Here is a 15,022-nt window from a genome sequence, read left to right on the forward strand (position 1 = left end):
TTCCAAAATTGTACTCATCAAGTATGATCTACTCATTCTGTGCTTACTCACAGCCACTTCTGCATTCTATCTTTCACTTTAAGTCTTGGTTGTGGATATCACATAACAGATATATCTTTGACTGATTTCATTTAGTGTCAAGACTAGAGTGAAATATCTTCCCAATTATTTTTGTCAGCATTAATCTTAACCCACCAAATTAATGCAATAGGATTATTGTTCGCGTCCTTTTTTCCCCGATGCTGATGAATGTCAGTAGAAGTTGCCTGCTCAAAAGTTTTATTTAATTAGGTTACCATTGTCCAGTGAAATTGCCTGACTTTAATGGGGAAGGAATTTTAACCCTCTGTTCAAATAGTGTTTATCTACTGTAAATAGAATCATTGCTGTGATAATGGTTCATCTGTTGTTTGAACTCAGCCCCTAGTTAGTCTTCGAATTTCTTGTTTTCCCTTCAATGTTTGCAGTCACACTGCTTGTTAGTCAAACTTTTTTTCTTGTGATAATGACTTTCAGTTATAATTTTCAGTACTGTCATGGGAGGACTGTATCATGATTAACGTAATCAAATTTTCTAAAATTTGTTTTATGACATTAAGAGGAAGCAATTTCTTCTTCTCATAAAGCCACTGGTGTACGGAGATTGGAGTCAGAAGTGAATGCTCTATAAGGTGGAAGTGCTCACTTCTAAGCTCCTAGTCATGATTCTGATTGCAGTCAGCCAAGCATTGTGAATGGAGGCATTGCCCGAGGGACCTGCTCAGAATCAGGCCTTCATCGCTGAAGATGAAGATGCTTTCCTGTTTCTTGAGGTGCTTCGTATGTAGTGGACATACAGTTTGCAGACTCACGTGTCTGCTGGTGGGAGGATGGAAATCATCAGGCTAAATTTTCATCACGGCTTGGCTTAGTCAATTTTTGGGCTGATTGTCTGTCTACTGCAGGCATTTCCAGACAGAAGACATAGTAACCATTAGGAACAGGAAATCCTTCTAGTTTACCTCCCCTATTCTGGATTTTAAGAAATTGAAACAAGCCAACCCCAGAATATTAGTGATGGCAAACACTGAAATTGCACCAGGGCCTGATAATCAAACTGAAAAATTGAAATAAAATAGAAACACTGAAAATATTCACAGGTTAGGCAAGAAACAAAGAGTTAAAACATCAGAAGTTGCAACTTTGTATTCTTTAGATTTGAAACTTTAACTCTTTTTCTGTCGACTTGTTTGAGCATTTTCTGCGTTATTTAATAAAAAGCTATTGCAGAGCTGAATAATGTTTTTTTTAATTATTTATTCACAGTTCCTGAGAGTGCGCCTGAAAATATCACTTATGTATTTATTGCTCTTTTGGATGTTTTAATATCATTTCTTCCACCATCAACACCTAATGGAATTGTACAGTATTACACACTATACCTGACTGCCCCAAATTATAGTGAGCAGTTCACTGCGCACCATAGAAATCTGTCCATCACTGTAAGAGGTAAGTTAAAGTAAGATCAATGAGATTAATTGATACCTTTTGATTATAGGCTTAATCTTAAAGTTTATTTTTTTCATTGTTTACAAAGCATTAAAATTTCAGAATTAGCAAACGTTTTCAAATAGTGTGATAGCATACTAATTGGGATGAAGCTCTCACAGGATTTTATTTAAGAGAATAAGTGATCTTTTAAAGGGACGTCACACCTCATGAAAATGTGCAGGATTTCTTTTGCTGATGTTCTTTAGAAAATGCAAAATGATAGAAAAGCTATAGGTCTTTCTTGTTATGATAAAACGGTACATGTGAGATACAGATTTGATTTATATCTATCTCAACTGTCCTTTCTTGCAGTCCATGTTTAATCAGGATGTATATTGAAAGGAGCATACTTCATAGACAGTTTTACAGAATTAGTAAATCACATGATTTTCTCATTTGCTTGGAAACTCTGCTGAAGGGTCTCAACCTGAAATGTCATCCGTACTTTTTTCCATAGATGCTGCCTGGCCTGCTGAGTTCCTCCAGCATTTTGTGTGTGTTGTTTGGAAACCCTTTCTGATACAAGTATTGCAATGCAATACATGTCGAGGTTTCTCGATGGTTAAAGTAATTAAATTTGAATGCATTTTTATTCGTCATTCTGCTAACTCGTTGCACTGCTTCTTTCAGCACAACCTTGTATTGGGATCTTGGCTCCCTGTATTTTAGCATGGTACAGGGGCTGGCTCATCACTGACAGTCATGTAGATTCGCAGAACCATTTTGATTGCTGGTGAGACCTCACCACACCTTCATAGTCTGCGAAACCTGTCAATGTAATTGGGGCCTTTGAAAGGTTGTGATTAATTTGAAGTTGAATTTGGAATGAAGTTCAGAGGAATGGTGCAAAATGAATTGAGGAGGAATTAAATTTTTAAATGGTAATCTTTGAAAAACCCTGTTTTGTTATCATAACACTCAGTAAATCAGAATAAGATGTACAATTTTCAAAAATAAGATAGATTGCCGTGTGGGAGACTTTATAGCTTCTAATACCAGGTAGTAGTAATAAGTAAAAACAGAAATGTTGGAAGAATTCAGCCAGTGAGCCAGCATCTGTGGAAAAAAACTGATTAAAATTTCAGGTCAGGAACGCTTTCTCAGAGCTGATATTAAAATTACATTTCTTGACTCCTAATTGTGATATTATATATGAGACTGCATGTCTAACGTGTTAAACCATAATAAGAGTGGTAGTAAATTTCAAAGAAGGTATGATGCACCACACTGTGTAAGCACAAAAAGAAATGTATTTTCTATCACAAATGCCACAGGGATTGGTGCTGGGTCCATCGTTGTTTGTCATCGTTACCAACAATCTGGATAATAATGCCGTAAACTGGATCAGCAGATTTGCGGATGACACCAGGATTGGGGGTGTAGTGGACAGTGAGGAAAATGATCAGACCTTGCAGCAGGATCTGGACCAGCTGGAAAAATGGGCTGAAAAATGGTGGATGGAAATTAATGCAGACAAGTGTAAGATATAGCACTTTGGGAGGACCAAGCAGAATATGTCTTGCATGGTGTGCAGTAGAACAGAGAGATCTAGGAATACAGACCCATAATTCCTTGAAAGTGGCATCACAAGTAGATAGGGCCATAAAGAAAGCTTTTGGCACATTGGCCTTTATAAATCAATATTTTGAGCATAGGAGATGTTATGTCGACGTTGTACAAGACATTGGTGAGGCCTAATTTGGAGTACTGTGTCCAGTTTTGGTCACCTACCTACAGGAAAGGTGTAAGTAAGATTGAAAAATAAGAGAAAATTTACAAGTTGCTGGGACGTTGCTGGGACTTAAGCTCCTGAGTTATAGGGAAAGGTTGAATAGGTTAGGACTTTATTCCCTAGAACGTAGAAGATTTGAGGGGAGATTTGATAGACGTATGACAAAATTGAGGGTAATACAAGCAGGCTTTTTCCACTGAGATTGGGTGAGACTAGAACTGGAGGTCATAGGTTAAGGGTGAAAGGTGAAATGTTAAAGGAGAACATGAGCGGGCATGTCTTCATTCAAAGGGTGGTGAGGGTGTGGAACAAGCAGCCAGTGCAAGTGGAGGATGTTAGGTTGAATTCAATGTTTAAGAGAAATTTGGATAGATATATGGATGGAAGGGGTATGTAAGGCTATAATCCGGATACAGTTTGATGGGTATAGACAGATAAATTGTTTGGCTACCGACTGATGGGGTGAAGGGCCTGTTCCTGTGCTGTAGAGTTCCATATCCTATGACAAGTTTTACTGTTACTTTGCTTATACTTGACTTGGGTATGAACCAACAATCTTGAGCAAAGTGGCTTATACTGTTGATAACATTCTGCATAAAGTTCTGTATTATTACAATTAATCCCTGACTTCATAAAATCTCAGAAACATCATGGAGCTGGAACTCCTCTGAACACAGTTATATTAATAGAACTAGAACATAGAATAGTACAGCACAGTACAGGCCCTTCGGCCCACAATGTTGTGCTGACCCTCAAACCCTGCCTCCCATATAACCCCCCACCTTAAATTCCTCCATATACCTGTCTAGTAGTCTCTTAAACTTCACTAGTGTGTCTGCCTCCAACACTGACTCAGGCAGTGCATTCCACGCACCAACCACTCTCTGAGTGAAAAACCTTCCTCTAATATCCCCCTTGAACTTCCCTCCCCTTACCTTAAAGCCATGTCCTCTTGTACTGAGCAGTGGTGCCCTGGGGAAGTGGCACTGGCTGTCCACTCTGTCTATTCCTCTTAATATCTTGTATACCTCTATCATGTCTCCTTTCATCCTCCTTCTCTCCAAAGAGTAAAGCCCTAGCTCCCTTAATCTCTGATCATAATCCATACTCTCTAAACCAGGCAGCATCTTGGTAAATCTCCCCTGTACCCTTTCCAATGCTTCCACATCCTTCCTATAGTGAGGCGACCAGAACTGGACACAGTACTCCAAGTGTGGCCTAACCAGAGTTTTATAGAGCTGCATCATTACATCGCGTCTCTTAAACTCGATCCCTCAATTTATGAAAGCTAACACCTCTTAAGCTTTCTTAACTACCCTATCTACCTGTTATATTAAATTCCTATATTTAATACATTAAATTCACAAGAGACCATACAGCCCTTCGAACCCTACTTTCTCTCAGAGCAGCTCCGAAGTTCCTCTCACAAACATTATTCTCTTTCCACCCACCAACATCATTGTTAATTCACACAACAAGTTAACCTAAAAGAGTGTCTTTGAGATGTGCTAGGAAACCAGAGCACCCAGGGAAAATCTACCCAGTCACATGGAGAATATACAAACTACATGGACAATATTAGGTCAGGATCAAGCCAAGGTGCTGAAACTGTGTGGTAGCAGTACTGTTCACTGTGATAATATCAGGATACTACTGTAACTTTCTGTACTTGATCATTCCAATGAAATTCTACATTTTCTCCTTTGGAGTTTATTAATAATTTCATTATAAATATTGAATATAAGAAATCTGTGCAAATATAATTTACAATATGATTGAATATAAGCAATTAGGAGAACTCTCACTTTTTAATTCTAGTCTGTGTGATACAGTTTATATTTACTGTTCATTTACTTTCATCCGTGGTGTAAGTGTTGCAACATGTTTTTGACACTGATCTTAATCCGCTGGTGGATTACAAAAACATGTTGCAACAAACTTTCATTGGAAGCTAAATGAATTTCATGACTGGAAAGATTATTTTGGGATAACTATTCTATATACATAGAATTCTAAGAAAACTAATTTCTGTGTTCACATTTTACAGGCTTAAGTGCTAATGAAAATTACACCTTAAAAATATCAGCAAGTACAAGCAAGGGTGAAGGAGTTCAAAGTCAACCAATATATATTTTGACTGGGGAAGGTGGTAAGCATTGTGGAGAAACTTAAATGTTTTTGTTAAGCTGTTACTCCAAGATTTATGATTCGACAGTACTTAATTTTTAACTCACAAAGACAAGAATTAAACTTGTCTTTAATTATATCATTGTTCATATGAATGCATATCATTGTTCATATTTTGCTGATATATTGTGTTATACTCATGTAGCGCACATGAATCTTTTTTTATCCACAATCCATAGTTCCTGGCTCCCCTCCTCAATCATTAACAGCAAAGCAATTGTCTTCTACCACTGTACTTTTGTCATGGAAGCCCCCTTTGGAACCAAATGGAGTGCTTCTGCGTTACACAGTCACTATATGGTAAGACTTAAAGCATTGGTTAACATTAACTGTCTATTTTAAAACATCTATTGCAAAATAATTCTACCAAAAAATACCATGTTTATATGGATTTTTGGTCTGTTTGTTCTAATGTACTTTGGAGCCCTAAATAACCAAAAACAGATTGACATGGAATAATTTATGCTTGATAAGTACTACTGTTGTTCATTACTACCCTGCTAACTCACCCTCTCCACCAGAATCCCGTTCTTATCATAGCCATTCCACAGGTTCCCAATGCTGCTGAGACCCACCAACTTGACTCTCTCAACTCCAGACCCAATGTCCCAACACCTTTTCACCTCAACAGCCTGACCTTCTCCCTCCTACCTTCATCACACAGCATGCAGCTTGATGACTCAAGGTGGCAGGACCTGTTCTGTTGTACACAATTTCTAAAGATTTAAATACCATGTAATCTCATAGTCTGGGAAACTTGTGTGGGCACTTCACATACTGATGCATTAATATCCTTTTTAGATAGTGAAGGATTTCTGTTCCACTTACTTTAAAGTGTTAGCATTTGAAATAGAATAGATAGCTACTTAAGGTTATCTCCAAGATAGTGGGAATCATTTTAACGTTGTAGAAACAGAGGTTTCTGTTAGGTGGAATATTAAAATCAGGACAATGAACTTCAGCCATGTAACCCATTCATTTCTGATCATAATGGAAGTGAGACTGTGGCATTGGTTAGGTTTGGGGAAGAGGCTGGCACTGGGGTAGGGGCAAGCAAACAGTTACAGGAGCCTCAGGACTCACACCACCAGGTTCAGGAACAGGTATTACCCCTCAACCTTTAGGTTCTTGAACCAGTGGGGATAACTTCACCTAAGTTCACTTGCCCCAACACTGAAATGTTCCCATAATATATGGACTCACTTTCAAGAACTCTTCATTTCATGTTCTCAATATTTATTGCTTGCTTGCTTATTTATCTACCTATCTATCTATTTATTTATTTATTATCTTTCTTTCTTTTAGTATCTGCACAGTTTGTTATCTTTGCACACTGGTTGTACACACAGTTGGTGCAGTCTTCCACTGTTCTATTTTTATAGGTTTTTATTGAGTATGCCCACAAGAAAATGAATCTCGGGGTTGTCTATGGTGACATATATGTACTTTGAAAATAAATTTACTTTGTACTTTAGTAGCCTGAACATTTAAGTTGACCATGTATGTGCATCAATTTCTGAATATAGCGTTAACAACCAGATCTAACATCCCCTTGCCTTAGCTGTTCTTAAAAAAAACTATGTAATTCTTGTAATCAACCTTGACCTAATACTTCCTGTGTGAAGTTTGCAGTCTCCAAGTTCTAAAAATCTGTCAGTTAAGAACGCATATATTAGTGAAAATATTAAAAAACGGATGTTTTAAAGCTAAATCATTTAAGGACATATTAAGTACAAACATCTAAACAAACTACAACAGTTCACTGAAATATAAACTATTTTATAATTTTTAATTATTTGTTTTTTTCAGTTTAGGTAGTCTCACCTTGCAGCCACTTCACTTCATTCAAATAAAGGCAGGGTCATTTCCTGTGCCCAGTCAAACCTGATGTTCACAAACAGGGGAAAATCTGTCGATGCTAGAAATCCAAAGCAACATGCCCCAAATGCTGGAGGAATTCAGCAAGCCAAGCATCATCTATGGAAATGAGAATTCTCTGCCACGGGAAACAGTTGAGGCCGGTTCATTGGCTATATTTAAGAGGAAGTTAGATATGGCCCTTGTGGCTAAAGGGATCAGGGGGTATGGAGAGAAAGCAGGTACAGGGTTCTGAGTTGGATGATCAGCCATGATCATACTGAATGGCGGTGCAGGCTTGAAGGGCCGAATGGCCTACTCCTGCACCTATTTTCTATGTTTCTATGAGACCTGATGAAGAGTCTCAGCCCAAAACAATCACTTTTCACTCTTTTCCATAGATGCTTCCTGGCCTGCTGAGTTCCTCCAGCATTTTGTGCTTGTTGCTATGGATATCCAGAATCTGCATATTTTCTCATGTTTGCAAACCTAATGTTGATGTTTTGGGAGGATCCCACATCACAATTTTTGGATGATTAGCCCAACTTTGCACTTTACCACTGGTGAACATTGAGGAAAATATTAGAAAAGAATGGTCAACAAGCTCAAAAATTCTGTGTTCTTGCACAAATATTTCGAAAACTTAACTATGTAGCCCTGCAGAAATAAGGCAGCCAATTTATGCTGAACTGCCAGCAGTTCTGTGCAGAATTTACGACAGTGAGTCCGCATGTCACTGATATAATGATGTTTTAATTTTAACCCTTTATTGGCCAAATCTTCAATGTTTATGGAAAGCCAGCAGCTAAATGTAGCTGCATACTGCTGAGTTGCGAAAATAAATGTCTGTTCACGTACTTGTTGTTCCACTGAGCTATTTTCTCAGAATTTTTTAACTGATTAATTTCCCACACCAATATTTGGCTGACTGGTCTGTAATTAACCATCTCTCTCTCTCTCTTTGCAAAGAAGGAAACCACCGTACACACTCTCCGGTGTTCCAGCATTCTCACATTAGCTTATAGTCATGTATACCAAGTCAAATGAAATTCCTTGCTGTCAAAACAGGATTAGAAAAGCAATAATTTTTTTACCACTTCACTTGCCCCCACCACCCTCCATTTGCCACTTATTTCTTCCCAACCCTCACTTTTCTCCTGTTAAGAATATGGGTATATTTCATCAGAGCTAGGTGCTTCAAGAACTTTTAAAGATATTGAACCTCTTAATATGTTCCTTCTATTATTGTATGCCAGTTCCAACATTAAAGGTTCCACATTCCTAAAGTCTGTATCAGCTGCCTCTTTAAAAAATTTTTGTGGCTCTCTGTTGGTTGGAGTCAACCACGGATGTAGCATGCCAGCTATCTACGTGATATGCAAGTCAGTAAGCAAGGACAATACAGAGAGCAAAGAGGAACAGCAGAGACCCATGCGGTTTGGCACCAGCAGCATCGCAGGAGTTGCCACTCAGCATTGAACTCAATGTAGGACTGCCTTAGGGACTCTAGCCCTGGAGTTTTCCTCAGGGTTTACTCCCAAAGCCTTCCCCATGAAGAGGTTTAGCTGTAAGGCAGTGGAGGTTTGAGATCAGAGTCTTCCCTCTTGTAGATGAGCTGCCAACATAGTTAACAAACCCCATCTGCACAAAGTGACTGGGATTAAGGCACCGGTAACCCGCCTTGGCTCCAACTCCTGTCAGTAGAAAGGTTTCCATTGGGCTTAGTAGAGAAGCCACACGTGAAGGCCAAGAGCTGGACTTGGTTTTCAGAGGCTATTTGAGGTGCGTGCCATTGGGAGCTTATCCCTACTATCTTTAAAATAATGCCAGAGACAGTTAATTGTTCTTGGATTAGACTTTTGAGGGTAGTGTGAGAAAAAAACAGAATTATATCAGAAATAATTGGATTCTATATTGGAAAGTGAATGGAAAAATTAAGGTGAGCTTTCTGCCCACAATTTCTACAGATGTACTGTGGAGAGCATTCTGACTGGCTGCATCACTGCCTGGTGTTGGTGGGGGATGGGGGGGGGGGCTACTGCACAGGGTCGAAGTAAGGTGCAGAGAGTTGTAAAATTAGTCAGCTCTATCATGAGTACCAGCCTCTGTAGTATCCAGGATATCTTCAAGGAACAGTGCCTGAAAAAGGTGGCAACCATCATTAAGAATCCCCATCGCCTAGGACATGCCATCTTCTCATTTCTACCATCAGAAAGAAGGTACAGAAGCCTGAAGATGCACATTCAACGATTCAGCAACAGCTTTGTCCCCTCTGCCATCAAATTTCTGTAGCTCTTCCTACCTTGACTCTGTTCTGAGGTGCTCTGTCCTTCGATCGAAGCTAAGGCCGAATCCCAGCCGGCGACTAGCACCATCCAACCCGCCATGGCATCCACATCCGAGCTGGCCTGCATCTACAGCGCTCTCATCCTGCACGACGATGAAGTCACCGTGACCGAAGACAAGCTTAATGCCCTCATCAAGACAGCTGGAGTTAATGTCGAGCCTTTCTGGCCCAGTCTGTTTGCTAAGGCTTTGACAAACATTGACATTAATAGTCTGATCTGTAGTGTTGGTGCTGGTGGTGGTGGAGGAGGTGCTGCTGCTCCCACTGCCGCAGCTGCTACTGCTGCTGCTCCTGCTGCGGAAGAGAAAAAGGAAGAGAAGAAACAGGAAGAATCTGAGGAGTCTGATGATGACATGGGCTTTGGTCTCTTTGATTAAGTGCCATGAAGTATTTGTTACAAATAAATAAATAGAAATTAAAAAAAAAAATAAATTTCTGTAATTCTTGTTTTTCTCTATTATTATGTATTTCATTGTACTGCTGTCGCAAAGTTAAAATTTTTTACAACATACACTGGTGATGTTAAACCTGGTTCTGATTCCTGTGATCTTATGATCTGGAATAATGTAATTGCTTTCACTTCCATGCCTTTTCTTGTTAAAGGAATGCAACAACACAACTCATTGTAAATGAGACAGGAACTTCTGTATTTCTGAAGGACTTGAGTAATGTTGAATATCATGCTTTTGTAACTGCAAGTACTAAATTTGGTGATGGTGGAATGAAAAGTAACAACATCACTTTTCGAACTTCTGAAAGTTGTAAGTATCCTTCCTGATTCTTAAAGCTTTTGAGTAATAGGTGACTGAAGTCAAAAGGAATTCCTTCACCTGCAAGTTTGTGAATCAATTAGATTATTTGTTCCAGAGGGCTGTAGTGGATCAGTTGGTAGTAGAGTCAAGGCTAAATCAAAGGATTCTTGTAATCCAGGTGAATTGTAAAATGGAGATCAGGCAGGTAGTGGTGTTGAGTAGAAGGTCAAGCATGATTTCTGCTAATGGTAGAACAAACTTGAGGGCTCGTGCAATTATATTTCTTATACGATTATCCTTAAAAAATTATATTATTGATGAATATGATACATGAATAAAACAATACATTCTCTTTGTACTTTCAATTATGGACATTAAATATCCATTAAATCTTGTACACAAAATCTATCTCTTTTACCATAGCACTGGAGAGGGACAGAAGCAGACAATTTGGGAAAAACATTTAGTTAGGGTAGGGAGAAATATGATGCTATTAGACAGGAATTTGGGTACATAAATTGGGAGCAGATGTTCTCAGGGAAAAGCACAGCAGAAATGTGGCAAATGTTCAGGGAACATTTGCATGGTGTTCTGCATAGGTATGTTCCATTGAGGCAGGGAAAGGATGGTAGGGTAAAAGAACCAAATCTAGTTAAGCAGAAGAGAAAAGCTAACAAAAGTTTCAAGAAAATAGGTACTGTTAGAGCTCTAGAAAATTACAAAGGTGCAGGAAGGAGCTCAAGAATGAAATTAGGAGAGCTAGAAGGGGCCATGAGAAGGCCTTGGTGAGCAGGATTAAGGAAAACACCAAAGCATTCTACAAGTATGTAAAGAGCAAGAAGATGAGCCGTGTCAGAATAGGATCAGTCAGGTGTGATAGTGAAAACATGTGCACGGGAGTCGGAGGAGGTTCTTACTGAATATTTTGCTTCAGTATTCATTAGGGAAAAGGACCTTGGAAATGTGGAGATGACTTACAGCGGACTGAAATACTTGAGTGTATAGACATTAAGAAAGAGGATATGCTGGAGCTGTTGAAAGGTATTAAGTCAGTTAAGTTCTCTGGGACCAGATGAGATCTACTCCAGGCCACTGTGAGAGGAAATTGCTGAGCCTCTGGTGATGACCTTTGCATCACCAATAAGGACAGGAGAAGTACCAGAGGATTGGAAGGTTGCAAATGTTGTTGCCTTATTCAAGAAAGGGAGTAGAGATAACCCAGGAAATTATAGACCAGTGAGTCTTGCTTCAATGGTGGACAAGTTGTTGGAGAAGATCCTGAGAGACAGGATTTATGAGTATTTGGAGAGACATAATTTGATTAGGGATAGTCAGCATGACTTTGTCAAGGGTAGGTTGTGCCTTATGAGCCTGATTGAATTCTTTGGGGAAAGTAACAAAACACATTGATGAAAGTAGAGCAGTAGATATAATGTATATAGATTTCAGTAAGGCATTTGATAAGGTTCCCCATGCAAGGCTCATTCTAAAAGTAATGAGACATGGGATTAAAGGAGACTTTGCTTTGTAGATCCAGAATTGGCTTGCCCACAGAAGGCAAAGGGTGATTGTAGATGGTTTGTATTCTGCATGGAGGATGGTGATCAGTGTGTGTTTTGCAAGGATCTGTTCTGGGAACCCTCCTCTTTGTGATTTTATAAATGACCTGGAGTAGAAGGGTGGGTTAGTAAGTTTACTGATGACACAAAGGTTGGGGGTGTTGTGGATAGTCTGGAAGACTGTCAGAGGTTACAGCGGGACATCCAGAGGATGCAAAACTGGGCTGAGAAGTAACACATGGAGTTCATTCAGATAAGTGTGAAGTGGTTAATTTTGGTTGGTAAAATCTGAAGACAGAATATAACATTAAAGGCAAAACTCTTGGCAGTGTGGAGGATCAGTGAGATCTTGAGGTCAGTGTCCATTGGATGCTCAAAGCTGCTGTGCAGGTTGACAGTGTTCTTAAGAAGGTGTAAGGGGTTTTGGCATTCATCAACCTTGGGATTGAGTTCAAGAGCCGTGAGGTAATGATAAAGCTCTATAAGAACTTAGTTAGACCCCACTTGGAGTACTGTGTTCAGTTTTGGTCACCTCACTAAAAGAAGGATGTGGATACTATAGAGAGAGTGCAGAGGAGATTTACAAGGATGTTGCCTCAATTGGAGAGCATGCCTTATGAGAATAGGTTGAGTGAACTTGCCTTTTCTTCTTGGAATGACAGAGGATGAGAGGTGACCTGACAGAGGTGTATAAGATGTTGAGAGGCATTGATCGTGTGGATAGCCAGAGGCATTTTCCCAGTGCTAAAATGGCTAACATGGTGGGGGGGGGGGGCATAGTTTTAAGGTGCTTGGAGGTAGGTACAAGGGGGATGTCAGCGGTAAGGATTTTACATCGAGAGTGGTGGGTGTGTGAAATGCACTCCAGCAACAGTGGTGGAGGCGGATACAATAGGGTCTTTTAAGAGACTCTTGGATAGGTACATGGAGCTTAGAAAAATGGAGGGCTATGTGGTAGAGTAATTCTAGGAAGTTGATAGAGGAGGTTACATGGTCAGCATAATGTTGTGGGCTGAAGGGCCTGTAATGTATTGTAGATTTCTATGATTCTGTGATTTAGCGGAGAAGACATTGTCCCTTGTGTATGTCTATGAGAACACTATCAAACTGATTCTGCATTGAAATGTTGAGAATTAGCCTCAGTATTCCAGATGGAATCTTGCCTGGTTTTCAAAGGATTAAGTTCAAAGGAAACTATAGATCTAATACACACCTTTTTCTGCAGCAAACCCTGAGGGCACTATCTCCTATGTCAACAGAAGTTCCACCTCCATTCAGGTCTTTTGGAATCATCCATTTAAACCAGCTGGAAGTGTTCAGTCCTACATTGTTCACTACAGAAATATTTCAGGTTATTTTACACAGGTATGGCATTTTCTGGCTTTAGCTGTAAAAGTGTCTGATTATTTTTTAATGAATAGGCATTTGACAAGGTGCCCCATGCAAAGTTTAACGAGGAAGTAAGGAGGCATGGGATCCAAGGGAACATTGCTTTGTGGATCCAGAACTGACTAGTGGTTGTAGACGGGTCATATTCTGCATGGTGGTCGGTCACCAGCGGTGTGCCTCAGGGCTCTGTCCTGGGACCCTTACATTTTATGATTTTTATAAATGACCTGGATGAGGAAGTGGAGGGATGGGTTAGTAAATTTGCTGATGACATAAAGGTTGGGGTATTGTGGATAGTGTGGAGGGATGTCAAAGGTTACAGCGAGACATTGATAGGATGCAAAACAAGGCTGAGAAGTGGCAGATGGAGTTCAACCCAGATAAGTGTGAGGTGGTTCATTTTGGTAGGTCAAATATGATGGCAGAATATAGTATTAGTGGTAATACTCTTGGCAGTGTGAAGGATCGGAGGGATCATGGGGTCCGAGTCCATAGGACACTCAAAGCTGCTGTGCAGGTTGACTCTGTGGTTAAGAAGGCATACGGTGCATTGGCCTTCATCAACCGTGGGATTGAGTTTAGGAGCTGAGGGGTAATGTTGCAGCTGTATAGGGCCCTGGTCAGATCCTACTTGGAGTACTGTACTCAGTTCTGGTCGCCTCACTACAGGAAGGATGTTGAAACCATAGAAAGAGTGCAGAAGAGACTTACAAGGTTGTTGCCTGGATTAGGGAGCATGCTTTATGAGAACAGGTTTAATGAATTTGGCCTTTTTTCCTTGGAGCCAAAGAGGATGATAGGTGACTTGATAGAGGTGTATAAGATGATGAGAGGAATTGATTGTGTGGATAGTCAGAGGCTTTTTCCCAGGACTGAAATGGCTAGCATGAGAGGGCACAATTTTAAGGTGCTTGGAAGTAGGTACAGAGGAGATGCCAGGGGTAAGTATTTTTTATGCAGAGAGTGGTGAGTGTGTGGAATGGGCTGCCAGCGACGGTGGTGCAGTCAGATACGATTGGGTCTTTTAAGAGACTCCTGGATAGGTACATGGAGCTCAGAAAAATAGAGAGCTATGGGTAATCCTAGGTAAATTCTAAGGTAAGGACATGTTCGGCACAGCTTTGTGGGCTGAAGGGCCTGTATTGTGCTGTAGGTTTTCTATGTTTCTATGAATATGAAATAAACTGATAACAACAGGCTTGCTTTATAAATCCCAGTGTAATGGGAGCAGCGTAGTGGTAAAGGGAGTCTGGTTTCATGCAGGAAAGGCAGAGGTAAATGCAAAACACTTGTCAGAGTTTTTAAATTCACCTAATGGGACAACGATCTGAATGAGTTGATTCTCACCTCTGATATTTATAGGGATACAGCAAATTAAGGATGGAATGGAAAACATTGGGGTAATGATGTGGAAACCCTTTTATATATGGTGATACTGCCCTGCATTGAAGGGAAAATTTCCCTAATGAACTACAGCAGGCATTACTGAATATTTGCTTTGAGATTAACAGAAGGAGAATGGTGCCGAACTTACTGATTCCAGCAAAAAGTAGATTAAAGAGATTAATTTAGCTGTTCTTTGTGCATTCATTCAAAATACTTTCACTCTTGGGACTCTTATTTTGCTCCCTTCATGAGAAGAAAGCATAAAACATGAGGGCAGGATGGA

General features: G+C 39.9%; 2 protein-coding genes across 2 annotated transcripts in view; both read left to right on the forward strand.

The window, feature by feature from the left end:
- ptprq (protein tyrosine phosphatase receptor type Q) overlaps positions 1 to 15,022 on the forward strand; it is a 167,236-nt gene that overhangs the window by 85,529 nt on the left and 66,685 nt on the right. The window contains exons 32-36 of the mRNA XM_073059606.1: positions 1,306 to 1,488; positions 5,310 to 5,411; positions 5,629 to 5,749; positions 10,257 to 10,414; positions 13,190 to 13,329. Of these exons, the coding sequence (XP_072915707.1) occupies positions 1,306 to 1,488; positions 5,310 to 5,411; positions 5,629 to 5,749; positions 10,257 to 10,414; positions 13,190 to 13,329 (704 nt within the window). The remainder of the gene's footprint in view (positions 1 to 1,305; positions 1,489 to 5,309; positions 5,412 to 5,628; positions 5,750 to 10,256; positions 10,415 to 13,189; positions 13,330 to 15,022) is intronic.
- Positions 9,596 to 10,085, forward strand: LOC140734915 (large ribosomal subunit protein P1-like). The gene has a single exon (XM_073059607.1). The coding sequence runs from the start codon at positions 9,692 to 9,694 to the stop codon at positions 10,028 to 10,030; it is 339 nt and encodes a 112-aa protein (XP_072915708.1). The 5' UTR covers positions 9,596 to 9,691; the 3' UTR covers positions 10,031 to 10,085.

The sequence above is a fragment of the Hemitrygon akajei genome, chromosome 10 (genome assembly GCF_048418815.1).
Source record: "Hemitrygon akajei chromosome 10, sHemAka1.3, whole genome shotgun sequence".
NCBI lineage: Eukaryota > Metazoa > Chordata > Chondrichthyes > Myliobatiformes > Dasyatidae > Hemitrygon > Hemitrygon akajei.